Genomic DNA, 16385 nt, shown 5'->3' on the forward strand with positions numbered 1-16385 from the left:
GGTTACATGTAATTATGCATAACTTACTGTTATTACTACAGTAAGTACATGCAACATGTGTAATATAGTACAATAATGTATTGTGTGGTGAGGACAGGATAATTAAGGCTAAGTCTATGCGTTTGAGTGCAGTTTGTCATCTCACCCTTTTCTGTTCCTCCTCAGCATCTGCGAACAGTTTCCTAATGTTGGCCTCAGATTCACCCACGTACTTGTTGAGGATTTCTGGACCGTTGACTATCTTTGGCTCTCTGGCATTCAGCATCTTACCGATCTGCCTGGCCATCAGTGTTTTACCACAGCCAGGAGGACCAAAGAGCAGGATGCCTTTCACATGCTTACAACCTGCAGAGGAAACAACTCATTTACAATAGACACTCCCCGAAACACATTATCCACAATCAATGCATCTGATTATAACTGATTACAAACATCAAAATAAATGGACTGTTCTGGTGAATGGATACTTTTTACAGGATAACACCAAAATGGAAAGTAAAGACAGCACTAACCCATCTGCTCCACGATGTCTGGAGGAAAGACTCGAGAGGCGAAGGCCCTGCGGAAGATATCTGAAAACTCCCTGTCTAGACCACCGATGCCCATTTTCTCAAAGTTCCATTCAGGGTTTATGATCGTCTGACGGGATTCTTTGGTCTTGGCCTTGCCTGGTGAGCAGGAAGACAAAGAGTAAGATATAGCGCTGGCTGTTTATATGTTAAGAAACTAATTTTCAAGTGTGATGAAACTCACCGACTAGAGTAAGAGATGAACTCTCTGATTTTTCAAAGATCACTTGACTGTTTCCAATCAACAGACCAATCTCAATCTGTATAGTTAGATGTCGAAACAAAGGATAATTAACTGTGTATCCAAATTACTGGAATGTTATTTTTATATGACATTAAAGTGACAATACCTTTTGCTTTTTGCCAGATGCTGGTTCCCCTTTCAGTATGCTGGAGTCCATCGCCTCAATATCCTTGATAACTAGGCCAAAGAGTTTATCACAGAAACTGAAGACCAGCTATGACAGGAAAATCACAAGACAAAAAAATTATTAAGTATAATTAAACATCATTCTCTTTATTCAGTTTTTGTGATGCGATTCTGACCTGCTGCCCCACAGAGAAACCCTGACTGTTGAAATGCTGGATAAACTCGGCAGCCATTTTGTCTGAGTCGTAAGGATTGGAGTCGGTGCTCTTCTTCTGCAGGAAGTCAATCTCAATGGTCATGGCACCAATGCACTGTTTGGATTTGTCAAAGTTGTAGTTGGCCACTGAAATGAGGAAAAAAGTTTTTGATTACTTGATTATCTAAACATTGTTTATTTGTTGCAAATTATCCTCTGAAGCAACGTACATACCTTCGATTTCTTGTCCAATGGACAGGCCTGCCCATTTTCTCTTTAAGAATAAGTGAGAAGAGAATGAATGAAATAAAATTGCAAAAGGTCCATACAAATACAAGCAAACTATCTGATTATCTGTACTTAAAGGAATAGTTCACCGAAAAAATAAAATTATGTTAATATTTACACACCCTCATGTTGTTCCAAACCTGTATGACTTTCTTTCTATTGTGGAACATAATAGAAGATATTCTGAAAAATGTTTTTGTTCATACAAATCAATGGACACCAAAGGCTTGGTTGCCAGTGTTCTTCAAAACATCTTCTTTTATGTCCCAGAGGAGAAAGAAAGTCATACATGTCATGTGTGGAACGGCATGAGTGATGACGTGACGTGAGTAAATGATGAAAGAATTTTCATTTTTGGCTGAACTATCCCTTTAAATGTGTTTGGTAGTTGTTCTTTGGGGTAAAATGTTGTATTTGGAGTGTTTGTTGCTGTGTTTGTATCACAAGTAAAAGATCTTGGCGGAAATCCTGCACCTGTGGCAAACTGAAAGCGACGGTTCCAGGAAGCACAGAGTGGTGACTCTTCACTGTGAACACAAACTTGTGGGCGGGTGTTGTCCTCACAGTCACATGCCTGGAGAGAGATGCAGAAAAGATTCAACTTCTACAGCAATGTAAAAAACTAAACAAAAAACATGACGTTTAACATAAACTACGATGACTTTATATCCGGGAACATTATTTTAACCTGTAAAAAGGCAGTTTTGCAGTCAAGTACACAGCACGATTACAACTGCACCAATCCTTAGACACCATAATCCGAGATTAGTTTGGGATTATATGTGTGACTGACAGTGCCTCTTTTTTTAGTAGGGTTATGTCACATATCAATTTATTCAATTCTATATATTGTAACCTTAACGTCTGGAGAACGACAGACAAGGGAGTCTCCGTTTCTGAACTTTTAATCGGAACGCAAGAAAACTGCACACAAACGCACCAGCCGAACTCACGCGCTCGTTTCTCTCTATACCGCATTAACCCTATAACTGCCGGTCCAAAATAAAACGGCAATTTCACAACAATTATAAAGAGTCTGTTCGCTACAATATATACACAGTATATATGCAACAAAAAATACAGTATACGTCATTTTACATCACACATTAACATCAATATGCCAACTCAAACCCACACAAATCACCCATCATGCTGTGATATATTCTTGAACATGAGGCATCCGCAGGAGGCACTGCGGCAGACTCTGTCAGCCTCAGTTAATGTCTGGACTGATTCAGCATTCCAAGGACACACACAGTTGAAGCCTAGGGAAAACCATCAGCTCTACTTCTGGAGCATTCATTATATGTTTGAAACTTTCTCTACAGTGTTAATATGATAAATCCTCAAAAGGATATTGAGTACTTCATGTTGCATAAGATTGAAAAGTTTCCACAATAAATACTTGGGGGTCTGTGGCAGAAATGTTTTTATTAATGGGCATTATTTGCTCCTGGAGTTTATTTTTAGGAGCATTTTCACCCTTATAAGGCATGTTTAGTATGTTTCTACTAAACCCATAAGAATATAATTTTCTTTACAATATTATTAGCATATATATATATATATATATATATATATGTTATCACATACAGTAAATCACACATATTAATGTCACTTTTCTTAGCTATTACAAACCTATACTATATTAAATATAACACCTATAATAATAATTCATTTGATTAGCTTCTGTGTGCAACCATGACAAATCTGTGAAGGTCTGTGGTGTGGGTGAATACTCACTGTCCAGACTGCAGGTCTTTCTCACTAACTACAGCACAGTTCGTCAGTGACAGCTCATCTGTCGGGCATCGAGCGGCTTGCATCGTCTGCACAAAGAGAAATAATAATAAAGAGAGAGAGAGAGAGAGAGAGAGAGAGAGAGAGAGAGAGAGAGAGAGAGAGAGAGAGAGAGAGTAAATCAACGAGAGGCAGAAGTTTGCCTTACATGAGAAAGACGTCAGGCCATTGATGTTGAAGCTTAAAGGTGATGTGTGTAATTTCTGGTTAAAATACATTCTTCTATTCACTTAATATGCAGACATCTTTAAATAAATCATTCGTCAGTTGATTCCCTCAAGTGACTCTGTGGTGCTTTTGAAATATTGCTATATTTATTTGAGTAACTTGACAGAACCACATTGGCTCAACCGGGACTATCTGTTTGCCTGACCAATGGCGGTTAGGGGGAGACCTGTTTGAGAACTGTCATTTTTGCAATTCCACTTGGCGGCGCTAGTGCCACAGAAATTACACACTTCAGCTTTAATTTATGCATCTTGCTATATTAGCTCACTGGGTGTCCTTTCTCATGTGAAAAAATTTAAGCCACACCATATGATGGAGTTCCCATGATTCTCTGCTGAATTTTAAAAATAGTAAATCCCATGGTGTAAAATAGCAAGATGGAAAGCTGCTTCTACTGTGCAAACCGATTGTTCTTTTAATGCTCTTACAAGACCTCATCTAATCATTCCTTCCAGCATCACATGCATCATGTTTTATTGCAACAGAGATCCTACAAACCCCAAACCAATAACATTGTATAGGGTTTAGACATAAACAGTGTTAGATAACAGCAGATGAGACGATAAACAAAAAGGCCAGGGAACAGTCTCAAAACATATTATCATAAATTAATCTGACTAAGAGCACCAGTCATCTAACGTGTTAAATGAGAATCATTAAGACAAATCATTTATTTTAAGCAAAGACTGACAGTGAAGGTTCATGGGTGTTCTTGCTTTATTTGTTCCTTCTTTGGTTGAAGCAACCAACCAAAGAACAGTAAATAAAACAGGACACAACAGAAAACAAAACAAGGAGAGCTAGCCTAATTGAAAACAAGGGCTGCATGCTGTTCCCATCTGCGTACACGAAAAGAACAGAGTGATACAGAAATAAAGATAATGACTGACTGAACAAGAATAGAAAACTTCAGTGAAAACAATTATTTATAGAACAAAAAATAGATTTACAACAACTAGTGTGTTAACGTTAGTTAAAAGCCCAGTATGTAAGTTTTGCCGCTAGAGGTCGCTTATTCAAAACAATAACAAAGGCGTAGCTTGATGATGCAGTGAATGAGCATGGAATCATGGGAGTTGACGTATTCACCTCCACAGCCGATGGAAAGCAATCCGACGAGAGAGACTCAGGCAGAAATTATGTTCATGAATGAGCTAGTGTATTAAAGTTTTATTAGCGTTAGTGTGGTACGAAACAGGGCACATGCAACATTTTATGTTGCTGTTTTTATGGACGCTGCCACTCCTTTAGTTTTTGTTGCTTAAGTTTATTTTACGCAGTGGCGGCGCCAGGGGGGGTCTTGGGGGGTCTCAAGACCCTCCCGAAAAACGCTTTGACCCCCCATTTGACCCCCCACTCCCTTCCTGATTAAAAAATATATAAAGATTTAAAAATGTTTCTCTTCAAACTATGCAGAACAATAGTAATTAATAATTTATTCGACATATAAAAATATATAAACATAGAATCACTGCGACGCCCCATGAACGTCGCTGCTGCTTGCGTCATTGTGTTCAAGGCGCTCCTGCGAGCCTGCAAGAGCTGCTACGCTACACCGGGCACGGATGGTGGGAATCCTGGCGGCTGAGTGGATTTAACGGGGGATTTAAGCCATGGCCCAGCCGCAAAACCAAGACAGCCTCAACTAAAATCATACCCGCGTCGTTCTTTTGGATCGCAGGGGCAGCTAGCATCCTGGGGTTTTAGTTGCTCGTGATTCAAACAGTACCAGTGGCTTGAATAGGCTATTCTGTGTCAAAAAAGACGCAGCTTTTTGTTTTGCCTGTCGTAATTTTTTTCACAGTGTGCATGGATCTGGTGGTCACTCATTATATCCAGTCTCCTCAAAAAGTGTCAATTTTAACATGCTATATAAAATTATCTGTGGGGTACCGGCTACGTAGCCTATTTTGAGGTAAAACTTCATATACACACTCTGGGGACACCAAAGACTTATTTTACATCGTATGAAAAGAGCATTATATAGTTTTTTTGTGAGTAGGCTATCAATAAGTAGCCTATTTCAATCCTGATTCAAGTCAATTCTGTAATTACAGCTACAACTTCAGCAGGCACAAGACAAAATTTACGAAATGGCTGAGACATCAATTAGACAGAGAGACGCTTGAAAAAAGGAATGAGAGATGATCTGTTTTATGACACAGATTAAACACTGTTAGGTAGTAGGTACATTCCCGTTCAAAAGTATGGGGTATGTTTTTGAAAGTCTCTCATGGATCATCAAGGGTGCATTTATTTGATAAAAAACTGTAATATTATAAAATATTATAACGGAATTTAAAATAATTATATTTTAATATATTTAAAAAATGTAATTTATTCCTGTGATGGCAAATGGCAGAGAAGAAGACAGGAGGAGACTGGACAGAAGTAGGGCAATCAAAAGGTAGTGAGAGCATGACAATAATAGATACTATTTTGTAAATATGTTTTCTGTCATGGGTGTGGCTATGGCAATTAAAATTCAAGCATATTGTGTGCAAAATGCAATTGATTAATTAATTAAAAACTGGTTGATTTGGAAAAATTAGTTGATATGCTGTGTTGTTTTTGTTGTTAAGTAGCAGTAATATGAAGTTATTAGCCGTGTCCACTGTATTTTTTGTTGGTTTTCATGAGACCCCCCTTGAAACGACCAGGACCCCCTATTGCCCCCCCAATCAAAATTGTCTGGAGCCGCCACTGATTTTACGATTACGTTTACGCTTAATGTCCTCCCCCTTTTTCCCTGAACTTGAACTTCGTTAAACATGTTAGATCACTTTAATTCGCATTATTTTATTTCAGTCTAATAAAACAGCGGCAAGTGCTGAATTACTACTCATATAGGGCTGCCAAATCACACGCATTCAGCGTGAGACTCACGCAGTTGACACTGTTCTCACGCTCTCACGCCACACATCCATTTTCTCACGCAGTGGAAAAACATTGCGGAGCAAAGAGGATACCGACAACGTGTCGACAGACAAGACAGAACAGGTTACTTTTGATATGAAACAAAGTCTCAGCTTTCAAATTCTGTCAATTTTATTACAAAATTCGAACAAATGTGGCGTGACAAATCGCTGCAAGCGCCTCAGTTCATGCGGCACGTGAACCGATCTGAGTTTCTCTTTATTACTAGTTTAGGCACAAAATAAAAATGAATGAACATCAGAAGGTATGTTGAAAGATACAGTAAAGCTTACTGAAATCATTTCTCATGTAATCATTCAATGAGAGTTTCAACCTTGGAAAGACGTGAATAAAACAGCTTATTGTGAACAACATGACACGTAAAGCCATTCAAAGACCATTATGTTAGCTAGAAAAATTAACTCTAGAGAGAGCACTATATTACATACGTATTTATGATATTTTTACTCTTATATTATTAAAAAAACATTATTACATTATTATAAAAACCACACTATATCAATTGTATAAGAATGAGTTATTAATTTTAACCTTTAACAATAATACCAGCTGACAGGTTTCCCTGTTTACAGCATTAGTTGAGAGATTTGTTGTGGACCTTCATGTACCTGATATTTAGCCAAATGAATAGATATTGAACCAAGATCAGAATCGAATCGCAAGCTTTTGAACCAAATCACCCCCACCACCCCATCCATAATTCTCACACCAAGCTAAACTGAAAAGTTGGCAGCCCTGCTCACACAGGTTACTTACGCAGCGCTGTTTTACTTGGTCAAAACAATCATACTAAAATACATTTGAGTGTGATGAATGTTGTTATAACGTTACTCTGTGAGTTCGCTTGGTGGCTGGTATGAGACACTTGTTGCACGTTGCAGTAAGCTAGATCGATATTAGAATATCATATTAATAAAAGTTGGATGACTTGTGTTGCTAAATGGTATGCAATACATTTAAAATATATATTGTATGGTGGAGAAAATGCTGAATTACTGTTACAAATAAAGCTCTTTTTGATTATGCTATGTTAGCCAGTTGACAGAATAGTGTTGTCTCTGAGGCATGGTACAAACATGTTACCCGTGGTAAATCAAGAAATCAAGAGATTCAAACAATGAGACTAACCGTCTTGAGCTATATAACAATGGTTTGTTTTCTGTCTATAAAGGTTAAAATGATTTATATTATTAAAGCATCTTTGGTGTTTCCATCGGTTTCTATGGATGTCAGAAATCAAGGGTAACGCGGATATGACGTCATTGACTCGTGACGCAATGACACGCGCCGTTACACTGGTTAAAATAGCTGATTTCTCTGGATTTAAACATTGTTGGAAACATTTGGGCTAAGCATATAAGTCAACAAATTATATAACATTGTTTTAGTGGGTTTTGGATATTTGAATCCAAAAATTTTACATATTGTGCCTTTAACATTGTATTGTGAACTAACAATGAACAATCTTTAGCCCAAATATTTTTTATTAACGATTAATATTGATTTAATAAACAAAATGGAACAAAAGACTGTTAGAAAGTGCAGACAAAGAAAATGACTCATGAATGTTTCACAGTCCTTGGCACATTTTTCAGAGAAATTTCAGAGATTTAGTATTGAAATCCTAAAGATTTTGTATTGAATATCCTGAAGGTTCTGGTGATAGTTGTTAAATTATTCTTTTGCAATGGTTACAATTGAACAACATGGCAATGTTTTTCTGTATGTAATGAGGAACGCCTACAGAATAGCACAAGATGGAAAAAAACTCAATAAACAATAAAAAATGGCAAAAAATCTTACCTTTAAGGGCCTTGTCACTGTGCAATAAGGTACAGTAACGTACATTAAATTTACTCTAAGGTACTATGACATTTTTAGGGGAAGATAAGTTACAAAGTTGTGTACTGCCCCAGTGAGAAGCTGATGTACCCCTAAAGGTACAATTTTTGCACAGATGCTTCTGACGTAGATGGATGACTTTTTTTTACATAGAGGACAATTTTGGAGTGCTGAAGAAACTGAGTTCATGTTGACAACGTTGCGCGACATGAATATAATGCAGTATACTGATGGTCAAAAACATCGCAATGAAGACACAAATCCAATACGTCCATAGAAATGTTTTGTATTTGATATACTGTAAGTAGATTAAAACAGTGGCCAGCAACACACCTGCTGCATGCGAGTTCATAATTTATGGTGTACATTGGGCTATGTGTGAATATGTCAGTTATATGTAAATAATGGCAGTAAAAATAACCTAAATTCTTAGTAAATAATCAGAATATTGAAAATTCCATGTAAACGGGAGTAAAGAGGTTTGCTTGTGTCAAGTAAATATCTTACAGTGAAATAATCACATTATTTGTGCACATGTAAATGTAGTCAGTGATACTAAAGTCAGCATGAAACAGAAGTTGCAATAATCTTTCTTTTATCTGTTGTGACATATAGCAAAGTGTAAAAAAAATGTAGGACAGGACTCGATTTTTTTTGTATCGGAAATTGTTTGGATAGTTGCTGTTTGCTAATTTCTGCAATATCATATGATTGACAGGTTGCTCACTCCGGTTGAATACATCATCAGAGTAGAGAACAGATGACGTAGTAAGAAGGAGGGGAAGTTGATGTTTTTGATTAAAGGGTTAGTTCATCCAAAAATGAAAATTATGCCATTAATGACTCACCCTCATGTCGTTCCAAGCCCGTAAGACCTCCGTTCATCTTCGGAACAAAGTTTAAGATATTTTAGATTTAGTCCGAGAGTTTTCGGTCCCTCCATTGAAAATGTATGTACGGTATACTGTCCTTGTCCAGAAAGGAAATAAAGACATCATCAAAGTAGTCCATGTGACATCAGTGGGTTAGTTACAATGTTTTGAAGCATTGGAAATACATTTTGGTCCAAAAATAACAAAAACTTTACTTTATTCAGCATTGTATTCTCTTCCAGTTCTGTTGTCAATCCGCGTTCACAAGTCCGCAGTGACGCTGATGACGCAAGACGCTGCTGACGTGTTATCTGGTGCGTCCGTGTATTCGTGTTCAAATAAATATGGCTGGGCAAAAAAAAATGCAAGTCTTTCTCTGTATCGAAATCCTTAGACCTGTTTGTGAAGATTGTTTTGTTTACAGCGTGCGTCTCCCTCAGACTGTGAACGAAGCTCGTGTGCACCAGATAACACGTCATCAGCGTCACTGAAGCGGCTTGACAACAGAACCGGAAGAGAATACAATGCTGAATAAAGTCGTAGTTTTTTTGTTATTTTTGGACCAAAATGTATTTTCGATGCTTCAAAACATTCTAACTAACCCACTGATGCCACATGGACTACTTGGACGATGTATTTATTTCCTTTCTGGACAAGGACAGTATACCGTGTTTTCAATGGGACAGAAAACTCTCGGACTAAATCTAAAATATCTTAAACTGTGTTCCGAAGATGAACGGAGGTCTTACGGGCTTGGAACGACATGAGGGTGAGTCATTAATGACATAATTTTCATTTTTGGGTGAACTAACCCTTTAAAGATTAAAAAAATCAAATGCACAGATAAATAATTTATAATAAACACTGCAATATTCCATAAAAATAAGAATTGTCTTTTTTTTCCCTGATCATGGCTGTATAGTAGTATTCCAGACATGAGGCCAGAAGGCAGAACTAAAGGGACACTAAATGGCTTTTTGAGGATTTGTATCTGATTCAAAATCTGGGTGTTGTTAACTCAACAGGCTGACATAATTTGGTTAACGAAGAGCAGTTCGGCAATTAGACCTACTTTAGTACTTAAATAAAAAAAAAGCAATAATCCATGGCTTCCTGCCAGCATGCACAATAAATCCACCACAGGCCCTCACAACATTCAGTCATTATAGTTGGCCCTTTAGTGTTCAACCTCAAATGAACCTTTATTTGTCCTGAGAGTGAGAACACAGGCAGATGATCTTGAGTTGTTATCTGTTTATGCCGATGGCATTGTGACGCAGTTTAGATATTGTACCGTTGTAACGATCCCTCCAGCCGTTGCTACCAAGAAGGGACATAGCAACAGGGGTTAGAGCTTGTCAGCTCTCAGGACACTAAGGCTGAGCAGAAAGCTAGTATAAGTGAAGCGAACAGCTCAATATGGCAAGCGAGACAAGCGGAGGCAGAGAGCATTCGGAAAGCATACATACCTTGAAAAATATTACAACCTTGGGGGCCAATGAATGCACGCAAGCAAGAGGGAGAGCAAAAGGACATAAGACAAACAGTTGTGACAGCCAGTACCACATTGAGCCGAAGACTGCATGTGGTCGAGAAACAATAGTGTGCAGCATGAGGCAGCATGCAGAGCAGAATCAGGATCAACTGCGTGTGTGGTTGAAGGATCAGCTAAGGCAAATCACAGGCAATCCTAACCCTGATATGGTAGGGAAATGCATATGTACATTTTCCAGTAATTTTAAAGGTGAAGAGTTTGATTAAGTAAGGAATAACTGACGAAGGGCCGTTCAATTTCCTTAGAAAAATAATGCATAATTTTTTAATAATTCAACGGCCCCGAGTCAATTATTGCACTTCTACTACGGTTACCACACCTCAAAACATTATTCAGATCATGTATTTCAAGACATTTGTCTGTTTTTTCCCCCCCCCCCCCCCCCTTAGAACGGTCTTGTGTGTAGGACTAATTTCTTCTCATCCCAAGGCCTCCATTGTTAATTCTAAAATGCCATTTTATAGCTATTAACAGAGACTCAAACCACTGATAACAGACTAATACAGTTATTAATTCAGTTATTAGAGAGAGAGAGAGAGAGAGAGAGAGAGAGAGAGAGAGAGAGAGAGAGAGAGAGAGAGAGAGAGAGAGAGAGAGAGAGAGAGAGAGAGAGAGAGAGAGAGAGAGAGATTAGCGTGTGTGAATTACCTGAGTCTGTGCGTCTCTCAACAGTTTTCGGCAGCATTGGCTCTAATAATAGCCAAACTAAGTTTATTTTCTCCAAGAACAATGCCGTTATTACCTCGCTAGTGAGAAAATCGTGTACCTTTTAAGTTGTTCAACTATTTTACTGACAAAATTGTCAGAACAGCACTGACAACAGAACGTTCATCAAGCAATAGGATTCAAGCATTCAACAGCCCCATAGTATAATAGGGTTTCACGAGTTCACACTTACATACAATTAGAGGGGGTAAAGTTTAATGCGTATTTGGCGTGCTGTCCGGGGGAGGGCTCCGAGCTCAGAGTTCGGCCCGAACCCAGAGTACTCCCCCCATGTAAGTAGTCAGGACTAGAAGTGTGGAGAAGGGGTGGTGGAGGGGTACTGCTAAACTGTTAATGGATTGAGGTGAGACTGCTGAGTCTATATACCTCTTATCATTGATTGTTGAGTGCTCTCCACCCGTGTTAATTAACTGAACGTGCTCCTCCCGAACTTTGTTAATAAAACATAATTTACTGCACATGCTGACGAATATCATATGTGAACACACTTATATAAGCCATCATGATAGTTGAGAGACTAAATCTTATATATGCAGTACATAAGAATGTATGAATGCATGATGAATGCAAACTATTGAAGCACAAATGATTTCAACATTGATAATAAGTTTCTTGAGCAAATCAGCATATTAGAATGATTTCTGAATGATCATGTGACACTGAAGACTGGAGTAATGATGCTGAAAATTCTGTTGTTCTTCAATAAATAAATTTCTTTTAAACAAAGAATACTGAGTGAATACAGATTTTCCAAAAATATTAAGAAGCACAACAGTTTTAAACATTGATAATAATAAGAAATATTTCTTAAGCAGCAAATAAGCATATTAGAATGATTTCTGAAGGATCATGTGACACTGAAGACTAATGATAATGATAAAGAGTAATGATACTGAAAATTCAGCTTTAAAAATAAAAACAGTTTAAATTGTAAAAATGTTTCACAATATTACAGATTTCACTGTATTTTTTATCAAATAAATACAGCCTTGGTGAGCATTCTTTCTAAAACATAAATATTTAAATACATATTAATATGTACAGAACAGAAGAGGAAACATGTCCTTGCTGTTATTTGGTTTTGGTCATGTTTTCTTGTCTTTCTTTTTGAATTTCTCTTAGTCATGTTTCCTGGTCATGTCATGAGTTTTCCTTGCTCCTCATGTGATTGTGTCATGTGCTTCATGTGTTGTTTTCATTGCTTGTTCTAGTCATGTGGTTCTCTGTTCTGTTTTGTCATTGGTTCATTGTTCTATTCTATTCTATTGGTTAATTATTCTATTGTGCTATCAGGTGTGTCTTGTTAAGTCATTACTCTTTGTGTATATAATACAGCCCTCATGTTCCTATTGTCGGGTGTCTAGCTTTGTCCATGTTTAAGTCTTTGTTTATTTTGCATTTGTGTCGAAAAAGTTTTGTTAAACAAATCTGGGCATGGGTTCAGTTCAACTTGCCTCCAGTGGATTCATTACAAAAATAAACTATTTTCCATCCCCAAAATCTCAACAAGATTTGAGACAAAGACGCTGCAGTGTAATTATTTACTAAATAAAATGCTGCGTGCCATTTCATTTGTCAGTGAGTGACCGGAGTAAGAATTTATTTCAAGCAGCCCTACTCTCCATGTTTAATGAGGTTGGGCCTCTTGAGAGATATTCAATCAGAAATGAGGAGAAGCCTGATCAATACAGTTGAGAAAAAACTCCTGACTGCACAGAGGACGTCCTGCCACATGGCTGAATCCAACAGCCCCATAACCAGCTAATGACTTTATCCACCCTGAGGGTATGATTAAGCATTAGGCCTATTAGTTCACGTGCCCAATTCATAAGTGGCACAGATCACAGATTAAGATCAACAGACAAACAAAGGTTCAACCAATTCAGAAATTTCTGGCTGTCACAGATGGCTAGACTACTGGATTACACTGGGACGCAAGGGTGAATTGTATTACTTTCAGTTTATGGATTGTGTCCCTGATGTATCACACTTAACGGAGGATGATCCTTATATCATATATCGTGCACAACATGAAAATTAATAGGACAAATATAACAAAGAAAACCTTTCCTCAAAATACTCCCTGTCATGAAAAGGATGCAGATAATCAAGCTTCCTGATTGGTCGATAGCAGAAGGCTAACTTAAAGTCATTCTGAAAAGACTCCAGAGACGGGTTAAAAAAAAAATAATAATAATAAAATGCATAAAAAATATTAAGAAAGGTGAATAAAAACAAGTATTAAATGAGCATGTCGTAATTTTTATATGACTGCTACATCATGACTTGCAATTCCTAAAACATTTCAAGAATGTCTTTTTTTTTTCTTCTTCTTCTCTCATTTGCTTTTAATCACCCCAGAGGGAGATCTTGGTTAAAATAATTTCCTGGGCAGAGAGAGAACATAAGATCTCTTCTGATGAGTGTTGTGGCTCAAGTGGCATGCATTTCACTGCTTGATGAGAAATAATTGCATGATGAAGATTTCAAAATGTGAGTTATTGAAGTAAGAAGCAATCATGGTCTGCAAAATCTTGCTTTGATAAAAGAAATCAATGACACAATGCTGTTTTAAATTTGTAGATGATAAGATGCCACATAGGAAGTTGCTTAATCAGCTGTGTGTCATGCACAATGATAAAAATGATTGCCATGGCCTTTAACTAGAGCTACGACTGATGCGGATTTCTCGATAATGTAAATTATTCATTCGATTTTAATAAACTTTAGAGCTTGGCAGCTATTTCAGAGCTCATGCCACTTTTTGTTGCACACAGAAGCCTATACACTAATATGAAAAGATTTATCTTATAGTCTTTTTTGATTCAATAGAGATGATGTATGTGGTACAAGCAGAAGCAAGAAGCTTCAACAGATATTGAGCAGAGACCACTGTACCTCACAAATATCTAAACAGCATTATGACAGACACAACCAGACTGTATATCATTCACATACTCTCCAAGAAGGCAGTAAAAGTATTAAGTAATTTAACACTGAGCTGAACTCTGTGGGTGACGGATGCCCACACAGCGTTTGTCTGGATTGGTCTGGTTTGATCATTGCAGCTTACAAGAAATATCTCATCATAATCAAAAGTCATGTGAATGAATAAGTCATTCTGCTGACAATGATAACTCAGCTAAAACAATCTGAATAACAGATTATGTTCCAGTATTCGTTCTTCCCATTCTCATCTTGATTTACTCTACCTTGAGTAGAACCACACCAGGGAACATGATGGGCTTCTTAATAAACAATTGACTCTGTCTGACTCATCTTTGTTCAGCTTTTCTTACAGCTGATAGTGGGTGTGCGACAGGCATTCACAAATTCCTGAACATCAGATTCACCTGCTTTTTCACTGGCAGGTTTTTTCACTCTCACCTTTCTCAATATATGGTAGTTTTATATTTTGATAGGAGATTGCATGAATATCATAATCTTAAAATGCTTGCAATATTGTGGAGGATTTTAATTATGGTTACAATCAATCGAGCCAAATACTAAAGGGATATTAATAAATCATAATAGGTATATGGGGTGTAGAAGCATTAAATGCTTAATAGAAAATTAAACACGTGCCCAAATGAGACATTGAAGTATCAGTTTATCCCCTTTTCTTTTTGGTCACAATGACAAGCAAAGCACCCGTTGCCACCTAAAGCGCTCCATCCTGCAGTAAGGAGAGAGAGTGCTGTAGCTTTGCGCACAAAACATATTCGTATTGAGGGAGCAATGCGTTTCTGTGGACATTTTGAAGCGAATGCATCATTTTGGACGGGATATGCTTGCTCAAGGTTATACATCTCGAGCTCTTAAAGCAGAAACACTGTGGTGTGATGAGCTTATGTGAGCATTACCCGAGCCATGTCAAGGTTAAATCCGCTGAACGAGCACATTCGTGTCATTTCACTCTTCATGACACCGTTCTGCAGCAGAAAATACGTTACATTCTACTGTAAACATGCATCTGTATCAACGATATTAAATAATTAATAATGAAACAGGGGCCTGCTGGTTCATTGTACCTTATCGATAGGCTATAGCATTGGACAACCATTCGGTTCTATTTTAAGCTTTTGCCTGTTTACCGATGGGCTCAGGCTAGAAACAACCAATCACCTCTATTTCACGACGCATGCAAATGCTAGAAAATGAATAGTCTCGTTCCACCGCCGAGATTCGAGTAGTACTCGTGCGAGTTTATTATTATTGTGCGTAGCTTCCCGTATATCCTTGTGCGTAGCCACTGTTAGCATGCTATGAATAACAAAGTAAACCAAACACCAGCAATATCGCTGCAATCGTGGTCAGAAATGACCGTTTCGCCACCTGATACTGTATTGCAGGTTACATCGAGGAAAGATGTCAGTAGATGGCATCAACTGGATATGTTTTTGTTTTTTTTAAAGGGACGCTATGCTGTTCTCGAGACAGATTGTGGTGAAATACTGTGTTAAATTTAAACTCAGTGCTAATTCCTAATAAAATTACGCTTATTCGTTGAATAATTTAAACGGAAGCATATCTTACCCGGGTCGTCATGTTTGCGTTGGTGATGGTGCTCGGGAGAGCTTCACACAGCAGTACTAGAGCAGCACTTCAGTAGCGGACAGCGACACAGGCGGGAGCTGCGCATGCGCATGGATTTCTAGCCATATTCTGACTCATTTCTGTGAATCGGATCTTTTGAATAGTTCATTTAAAAAACGGTTGGCTCAATGGTTCTTTACGCCATCGCGTAGTCGATGACATCCTGGTGTGGCAAATTGCGTTCTTTAAAATGTTCCAGTAAAGCAATAACATTTACATTCCAATAAATATATTGCAGTTTTTTACTGTTATCAGATAGGTGCCTTTATTGTCATTGCATGCGTGTTTAGTTTGTTGCAGCCATGATTCAGATCATAAAAACAAATCTAGAATCCAAATTCTATTTTATTATTAAACTCCGAATCTGAATTACTTGCATACAAATACTTAAATTCATTTATATTTC

The 16385-nt window shown here is 37.7% G+C and overlaps 1 protein-coding gene across 4 annotated transcripts in view; it reads right to left on the reverse strand.

Moving 5' to 3' along the window:
• The window catches only part of nsfa (N-ethylmaleimide-sensitive factor a), a 28609-nt gene extending 12579 nt beyond the window's left edge, over positions 1-16030 (reverse strand). For 2 of the 4 annotated variants that reach the window (XM_056240642.1, XM_056240645.1), the window contains exons 1-10: positions 15920-16006; positions 10572-10589; positions 3167-3252; positions 1898-1997; positions 1370-1409; positions 1116-1282; positions 920-1027; positions 754-829; positions 513-668; positions 146-345 (exon numbers count right to left, since the gene is read on the reverse strand). In XM_056240642.1, coding sequence (XP_056096617.1) covers positions 146-345; positions 513-668; positions 754-829; positions 920-1027; positions 1116-1282; positions 1370-1409; positions 1898-1997; positions 3167-3252; positions 10572-10589; positions 15920-15931 — 963 coding nt within the window. In that variant the 5' untranslated portion in view covers positions 15932-16006. Of the gene's footprint in view, positions 1-145; positions 346-512; positions 669-753; positions 830-919; positions 1028-1115; positions 1283-1369; positions 1410-1897; positions 1998-3166; positions 3253-10571; positions 10590-15919 lie in introns of all 4 variants that reach the window. The other 2 variants (XM_056240643.1, XM_056240644.1) reach the window with 2 other exon arrangements.
• Positions 16031-16385: the final 355 nt, after the last annotated feature.

The sequence above is a fragment of the Rhinichthys klamathensis genome, unplaced genomic scaffold (genome assembly GCF_029890125.1).
Source record: "Rhinichthys klamathensis goyatoka isolate OS25496 unplaced genomic scaffold, OSU_Roscu_1.1 h1tg000605l_1, whole genome shotgun sequence".
NCBI lineage: Eukaryota > Metazoa > Chordata > Actinopteri > Cypriniformes > Leuciscidae > Rhinichthys > Rhinichthys klamathensis.